Here is an 8,829-nt window from a genome sequence, read left to right as displayed (position 1 = left end):
TCACTGAAGACGTGTTAGTTTAATTCAAGTATTGAACATTAGAACTGTTTGTGGACGTTGAATGTCAACACTAAGTCAAAAATAAAAGTCAAACAGACTTCCCCCAAAAACTACGATCACATCAGGATTCCAGTTAAACCAAAGTATGAAAATGTTCAATGACAAAATGCATGTAAGAAAAGAATTACTTTATAAATTTAAAAACAATCACTTCTACATCTTGTTACAACAACAAGAACATATTACATTAGTACATATATGATGGGTTAATTTCTTTCAAGAAATAATTTCAGTAAAAATTTGACCCTCCCAACAGGAAACAATACATCAAGAAAAACATTAGTTCACAATACAAAAGTCTGATCAACAAAATATTTTACCAAACCGATGGCAGTGAAGTGTTTGACCAGATGTGTGCAGCATGCCCTGCTGCCATCACTATATTACAGAAACACCACGTGTGAGGTTTTGCTTTCGTCCACAGATCTCAGGCGAGTGGAAAAGATGTTTTGAGACGGTTCCTGTTGGATGATCAGAACAGGGCAAGAGTACAAGTGTGTTGTAACGAGTCCTGGTCCGGAGGCAGGACTGTAAGAAAGAGGCCGAGGAGGCGCATCGTCCTCGTCGGTCACGTAAAGTATTTCATCCCGTCGTGCATGAGTGCTTCAGGAAGAGCTTAACCAGCTTTTCAGAAATGATTTGAGGTCCAACGTAACAGTTGGCGCTTCAAGAAACAGCCCCGGTAGTGGCTCAGAGTCTGAACTCTGGACTCGGGGATTAAAGTCATGATGGACTTTGACTTGAGGTGATATCAAGCTTAAATAGCTTACATTGCAATAAATAATGTTTCCATACAGCGTCACAGATCTGCTGCATGAAAAACAAACAACATATCAGCCGAGTGGAAACTAACCTGGAAATGAAGGAAAACACGCGTGTGCCTGCTAACATACAACAACCGTGCACTAAAGCAGCACCTGGTTACAGATTCAGCAGCGCTTGTTCTGTCAACACGCATCATTGTTTGATATCATTAATGCTGTATCACGCTCCTAAAACCATTCAGTGATTAAAAATAGGCCACAGATGTTCACTGAGCTACAAAGCTGTGGGTGTTATTTTCCCTTCCTGCTGCTAACTTTGCTTCCTGAAGAGGGAACTTCATGAGAGAACGCAACACGACTGACACGGGCCATAAACTGGAAATCTGTAACCACAGTGGAATGACTTCAAGCAATCGTGTCTCGTTTTTTATTTGTACCTGAATCTGAAACAGAATTATGTAATAGCAAGAAGCATAACACATCTGAGAACTGAGTAGACTGAATAATGTGCCTTTGCAACATGTTATTATATATAAAAATGTTTATTTTTGCCCTTTAAAAACGGGGTTTTATAAAATGTAATGCCATTTGTCTGTGGAGTACTGGCTGATTAATCAAACACAACATTAAAACCACAGACAGGGGAAGGGAGTACCAGAGATTGTCTCGTTAGGATGCGATGTACTGCTGGGAACCCTTGAGTCCCAGAATTCATGTGGACATTACACTGCACCAGTTTAAACACCAAGCAGACCACTGACATATTACATAATCAGAAACAGCTCAGGGGGGACACGACAAGATGCCCCAGCCTCCAAACTGCCCAGATCCAAGTGTGGTTGAGCAACTGTGAGATCCACCAGAACAAGCTTTACACATGGAGGCCCCAGTCTGTAAACCACAGGACCCAATGGAGGCGCAGCCAATGTGCTGATATCAGCCACAGCAAGACAACCCCAAAGGTCCCACGTCTGTAGTCTAACGGGTCAGAGATGCTTTGGCAGCACAAAGGGAACCAGCACAATATCTGGCATGTGGTTCCAATGTTGTGTGTGTCTGGTGACTTTATAGTAGCTTTACCTCATTTTCCTTCTACTTTGGCCAACTTGACTAAATTTCAACTTGAGTCCAGCTCTTTAGATCTAGAAAAACGGTTTTAACAGAAGGCTTGTCGGGCAGATCAGGTTTTATTGGTGTTTAAGGGCACAAAGCTTTAAAAAGTGTTCAGCAATAGGACAGTCTTGGTACCTTTGTTTTCTTGGACAAAGCTCCCTTAAAGGCACCCTCTTGGTGCTACCTAACGCCTAAAGTCAGTTTCAGGCACACAACGGAGAGGAAAAAATGGGGCACACGGTTATATTTTTCCTATTTCCTTCCTTCTCTGGATGTTCTACACCACAGAGTCTTCTGGTCGGCTCTCTGCCACGCCGTTGGCATGAAGAACTGCAGCATGAACTGTGTGAAACAGAAGGCTGCTCATGTCTATGTCGTTCTTCCCAAAGAACTGTCCCTTCTGCAGGATGTCGATGACTGTGGTGCTGCAGCTGGCGAGGAGCACGCTCACTCCGATCTCTTTGTATTCCTTGACCAGTGTTTTGAAAGTGGCCATGCCTGTGGAGTCTATGAAGGGGATGGCAGAGCAATCTAGAACTATGGTGTGGAAGTCCAGGTCCCTTTGGACGAGCCCTACGATCACGTCTCCGTTGTTTTTCTCTCCGTTCGCCTTGGCGTGTTTCATGGACATTTCTTTGGCCTTCTTCTCTGCCTTTCTCCTCTTAGTCATCTCTAGGAAAGGTTCGACTCCGACAGATTTGTAGAGGGATTTGAGGAAAGAGTCCTTATTGGCGTAGTACAGGGGAGCCTGGAAGCGGAAGACCTGGACCCGAGGTGGTGGCACGAGGTTCTCGTACTCCTCCAAGTCCTCGTAAAGATCAATGTCACTGACCCTGCCCAGGAGAGAGACCTGACAAAGCAAACATCAGATTAGTGAGGTAATTTCTATCACCTTAAAAAACAAACAGTTGTTAGAATTGTGTTGTTTACTTACTTTGGGGTTCTGGGTCTTGAAGATGATGCAGGACATGGCAAAGAAAACCCCGACAAGTAGACCCAGCTCCACACTGATCAGAGCTGTGGAGGACATGGTGACCAGCCAAACGATGGCGTCGTTCCTGCTGGCGCGCCACTTCGCTGGAACGTCCTTGAACTTCCTCAGCGCCCCCCGAAGGCTCACAATGATAATACAGGCAAGGACGCATTTCTGGAGAGAGTAGAAGAAAGGCGCAAAGACCAGGAGGACGAGAAGGACGACCACAGCGCTGATCAGACTCGATACCTGGCGGGAGAGCAGGAACATGGAGAAAGATGGAGATTTTGTGGGAAAAGGAAGTTATTAACTGATTAATACTGTATGTTTTGCTGCTCTGAATGCTGAGGGCTGCACATGGTCAGGACAGAATTCATCAGTGTTCCTAGAAACAATTTCCTCTGACAGGAAAGCTGGCACTTTCATACCAGGATGTCGAACCAGTGTTTGACTTTGGCAGACCTCTTTATTCCCTGGACTTTGCAGAATCACAGTTTCTTCCCATTTACTATCACTGGTCATTTTACCATCTGAGCGATCGTTTCTAAGCAAATGTATGCAGTGGAAACATTTTCAAGATCTTCCAGACAGTGTTACTGCAAAACCCCAAACAAGATCTACAAACAGTGGATTACATAATTTAGTATCTGTGGTTTTGACCAATTTTAAAAGCCTGATAGTCACCTGTGTCTGGCAGCCTGTCGAATCCTTCACCATGGTTTTGGCCAGAGCTGCGCTGGTGGTGAAGCAGTGGAAGAAGGAGGGGATGATGTTACAGAGGCCGATGGCCAGCATCTCCTGGTTGGGACGAACGGTGTAGCCGTTCTTCTTAGCAAACATCTCGGACAGCGACACCGTGAAGGCGAAACTACAAGACAAAATTACATTTTTAGTGAATGGTGGCTGTTAATTAATCTTTACCTTTTTTGAACATACATTAGGTTGATCACATTGTAGAATTGTAAGAATCCAAACATTAGACTCAGAAGTTGTCTTACAGGACCACATTCACCCATTTCAAGAATGAAAACAACAACAGTGGAACTTTAAATGACCCACTTTCTGTTATGTAAAATGAAAGGGCGGGGATGTTACTAGCTGTGTGTGTTTTGGCAATAAAGTGCAATCAAATCTCTCTCCCAGTTAAATTGCGTCTGTAACAACCCAGATAAGACACACACGTTCCTGCCAAGCCAATGTGCCGTTAAATTGGTTGTACATTACCTAATGACTGCCAGAGGAATGGCATCCAGCGCCACTCGTGGCATCAGACCGAAGGCAGGCACCTGGGGAGGAATGAACCCTGTGGGGATGTGACCAGAAACACTGGAGCCATAGCGGCTGTTCAACCCCCCGAAATGGCTGGCCAGTGTTGCTCCTGCCACCACGACCAGCTCAGTTGGGAGAGGAATCTTTAGACGATCTTTGTAGCGTTCCTGGATCTCTTTCCCTGCCACTATAATAAAGAAAAGTGTTAAACATTACATATATGATTAATTGAATTGGTGCATATGTCAACAGATCTAATGACAAACCTAAAATGGAGATGCAGATGGCACTAGTGATGAGATCACAGAAGTTGGTCTTGTGAATGTTGGCAAAGATGTTGATCCAGGTGACCACCACGGTGCCGTAGCCCTGATGACGTGGAATCTTCAGACCCAGCAGGTATTTCGCCTGCACGGTCAGGATGGTGAACGAGGCTCCCGTGGCAAAGCCGTCGAGCATGGGAGCCGAGAGGTACACGGAGACAAAGCCGAGCCGAAATATGGCCATGAGAATCTGTTGAGAGGATCAGGATGGAGAGGAGTGGAGGAGGAAGGGGAGACAGAAGATTGATTGGTATGAAAAAAAACTTATGAGACACAGGTCAGAATGGGATTTAAAGGATGGAAGCACAGCTAACAGGACTAACAGTCTTCAACAAGAAGGGGAAGGAGTCAGGCATTGAACTGTAATCACTTCAACATTATTATTGAAATAAAAACAGCTGATCACTGCTGAGATATAAGACCTGTACATAACCACACCCAAGTTGCATTTACCGTGGATAATAAATGAGGACCCAGCCAAGAAAACATCGGTCCACAGAGCAACTGATGGTCACAAACTGAGTCCTGTGGAGTGTTCCTGTATTAAACCAGACCACCATCTTTTGCTAACATGCTACCAGTGTCTATAAATAGCCATGAACAAGTCTGGGCAGATATTGTATTTAAAAAATGAATATTTTGGTGTATGTTGTTGTGGGATTTTGAGTCTAAACACATGACAAAACTGGAATGTGTGATGTTTAAATTAGACTCAAACACAAAGTAATGATGACACTAGGAAATATGATGGTGAAAATGAATTCATGTAAACACTGATCAGTCCTGTGAAATCACAACTCATACAAAACTTATAGAAGGTAACCACCACGATAAATAACTGTCTGAAGCTTGCAGTTTATGTCCATGTCAAGGCCGAGGGTGGTGCGACTGACAGGAAGAGAGGTAGCGAGATGCAGGACAGGTCAGGACAGAGGAGAGGCCTGCAGGTGTGAATCGCGACGTTTGGGAGGAGTTTGCATGAGTGTTTAAGAACTTGTACAGAGTTGTTTAGTTGAAATCTCGAGATTTTGCTCATGTTTGTTCTTACAGCCTTCTGACCTGAATAAACATTATTCACAGCAGACTTGAACTTTTCTGAAGACTCCAATAGTTGATCCAGTTGTCTACAAAGCTGCCTGATCATCAGTGGCCCACAGCAGGAAGACGGAGTCAGAGCAATACAGTCAGAACCTCTAGAGGACAGGGTTGGCTAGACAACGTCTTACGTCTGTTCTTTTACCTGGTAGATGCCAGCCAGGAATGTAACAGCGGCCGCTATGCTGATGGCGTAACACTCCTTCCCACACTGCATACCCATCAGCTCCACCGTGTGCGCTGGACCGTCGGTCAGGTTGGTTCCAAATGTGCCGTTAAAGACATCAGGACTAGATGGTGTGGAGTCCTCATTGAGGTCGAAGCCTGCCAGGAACACCTCCCTGTCCACCACCTGCAGACGAGTCGGAAACACCAGCAACACATAATCAGGACAATAAGAATGAGCAATAAAGCTCCTCAGTGCTATTCAGTTATCAGTGACCTTAATAAGCATGATCATTCTGAGGCAGAGGCAGGTTAGTTATACATTAATAAAGTTCATTCACCTGCTCAGTGGAGTAATTTTGCATAATTTTATAGATATTGCTTTATGTATATTGACAATTAAAACTTCTTTCCCACACATGTCAATATCACACTTTAATGATTATAATAATAGATGCATTTAATCAGTCTTAATCAGATTTTAGTTCTGTGGAATTTAAGAGGTTGTTTTTTTTCTTCATATCAACAATAAAGACCTCAGTAACATCACTACTGGTCACTTCTGATCCATTACCTGTCCAACCATGAGGCTCATGAGGCTGAAGATCCCCACTGACACATGTCTGGATGTCCCCATGAGGAAGTAGATGATGTTGGCATAAAATGAAGTGTATAAGCCGTAGATGGGCTCCACACCAGCCAGCAGACAGTAGGCGATGGCCTGCGGCACCAAGATGATGCCGACTATCAGCCCAGACATTACATCACCCCAGATGTACTCCCTGAGCTTGTACTTAGGCAGCCAGCGCACCACGGGGAAGAATCCCGTCAGGGTGGATCGCACTCTGGGCACGGAGCAGGTAACGCTCTGCTTCAGCTTGGATTTGAGGACTGAGGCTGTGGGCTGCCGCTGGCGAACCCGCCGCTCCAACAGAGGCGGCGGGGCCAGCGGGGTTTCCTTGGAGACCTCCTCCATGGCCTTGGAGAGGAAGAGGAGGCAGCACGGTGAGGTGAAGGGGTCAGCTGTGCTCCTTGGGGAGAGACGGAGATGGAGAGGAAAGACACGGGTTTACATTTAGGGTTTCGTAGGTCTAGCACACTGGCTGAATACGTTTCCATCCATATAAAACACTTGACAACCCGTTGGTCAACTGAAAGCATCTCTCAATAGCACCACTGGTGTCTAAAACACCTCAGAGTGCCTCTAAAGGTCCCATATCGTGCTCCTTTTCAACAAATTAAGCTTTTTTTTGCACCTCTAAGTTTATACCAACCTCAAAACACAACAAAAATGGATTTTCACCACATGGGACCTTAAACACATTTTGATGGTTTAACTAACTTTTGCAGCATTTATGCCCAATTAACATCCACCAATAAACCTTCAGTATCCTAACCAATAAAATACAAACAGACAGTACAGTTAGGTTAAAGTTTTACAGTTCAGGTCAAAGCAGTGTTGTCAGTCACGGTATTATTTTGGGTTTTTGATGACATTGTGTAATCTCGTTCATGCAGATTCTTCGCGGGTTTGTCCTTTAAACTCCTGAATCATCAGCCTTCTGTGTGAAGATTCACTCAGGATTACAAATTAACTGTACGATACCTTTATTTGTAAAGGTAATGGACAAACAGTTTGCTGAGTGTTATTCGCTGCCTCTTTTTCCCAGAGCAGCAGTTAGTCAGTGACAAGATGTACTATTGATGTATAGTTGAACTTTCCGACCCTCCAACAGCACAACCACCCAGATGGAAAAAACGCACTCGCACTCTGTAAATGTACAATTTTTATGAACATGCCATGTGGAGCATTTTCTCTGATCTCAAGATTACGGCCTGGTGAGCACAAATTAATTTCTAAATTGGATTTAAAGACAACATGGATTCTATACAGTCTATGGTTGTCATTTTACAAATAATAACTTCTGTATTTCCTCTGTGTGTCTATTAGTCAACATTAATTGACAGAAAATCGCAGTTGTGTTTCTTTAAAGGTTGAAGCAGCCATGTCTTTGGGAATTATGTGTTTTTTCAAAGTTAAATTTGAAGGTTGTAATGGATTGTAGGTGGATTTTCTAATATGATGATCTTAATTTAATTCAGGCCATTTTCCATTGAACCACGACACCAGCCCGTTAGCTTTTAAAGGCCGTAGCTGACGCTAACACGTTCAGCATGTGATCGGCGGGTCGCCTTTCTTACGAGATTGCAGCTTTCAGCAGCAGCTGTGTTGCGGCGGAGATAATCACGTCTCAGAAACCATAAAACACTCTACATGACAGCTAATCGGCCTCCACCATCACAACACTGGTATGTGCTGTGATTCAGACTTCCTGTGGCTCTCCTGGACTGATGCGACGGAGGATAAGGAGGAGAGGCTTCTTTAGGTTTGCTTACATAACATTCTTTATTTTGCAGAATATACGACACGTTTTGGTGCAGAACTCAGTCCTTCATGATCTTAGTTTCTTTGTCTGTCTTGATTTGTTGAACTCGCTGCGGCAGCTTTACTTCACAGTTTAACGACTGTAAACTTTGCATATAAATGAGGCCTTTAATCAAACCAGCACAGAGGTCTGATTAATCTCATCTTTGAGGACACAGGAGACAAATAATGATCCTCTGCATTGAGGTAAAACACATCATCTGAAAGAACCTCGTCCAAAGACAAAAGCACAACAGCTACCGTACGTTTGTGAGGTAGTTTACATATAAAGACTTTAACTGCTCAGCATGACAGGAGTCACACTGACGACCCTCTGGGACCAAATAAACATTATTTTTTTTCCACTGTCAACCCTGAAGAACACTGAGAGTAACTGATTAAAGCCGTTTCTAATCAGTGTTCTCTGTCTTTTATCATGTGACATAAAAGCACCCCAGCGTTGCTTAGAAATGACCTCCAAAGGGGGAGGGGGGGTCTTTTATTTAATCATGAAGTATTTTCCATTCAGTCGTGTTAAAAGTCTGCAGTGTTGAGATCCTGACTTCTTGCTGATGTTCAGTGTAAAATCTTCCAGATCACAGCGTCAGTATCTTTATGTCACATCTACAGCATCAGAACATC

The 8,829-nt window shown here is 43.9% G+C and overlaps 1 protein-coding gene across 1 annotated transcript; it reads right to left on the bottom strand.

Annotated features, from left to right (window-relative positions):
* On the bottom strand, positions 1 to 6,738 carry slc26a1 (solute carrier family 26 member 1). Its single transcript, XM_008285277.1, has 7 exons — positions 6,337 to 6,738; positions 5,743 to 5,949; positions 4,446 to 4,692; positions 4,135 to 4,366; positions 3,595 to 3,778; positions 2,872 to 3,159; positions 1 to 2,787 (listed from the first exon to the last, which is right to left on the bottom strand). The coding sequence occupies exons 1-7, from the start codon at positions 6,736 to 6,738 to the stop codon at positions 2,215 to 2,217; spliced, it is 2,133 nt and encodes a 710-aa protein (XP_008283499.1). The 3' UTR covers positions 1 to 2,214.
* Between the last annotated feature and the right edge of the window lie 2,091 nt (positions 6,739 to 8,829).

The sequence above is a fragment of the Stegastes partitus genome, unplaced genomic scaffold (genome assembly GCF_000690725.1).
Source record: "Stegastes partitus isolate 25-593 unplaced genomic scaffold, Stegastes_partitus-1.0.2 Scaffold393, whole genome shotgun sequence".
Classification (NCBI taxonomy): Eukaryota; Metazoa; Chordata; class Actinopteri; family Pomacentridae; genus Stegastes; species Stegastes partitus.
This window is presented reverse-complemented; position numbering and strand designations above follow the sequence as displayed.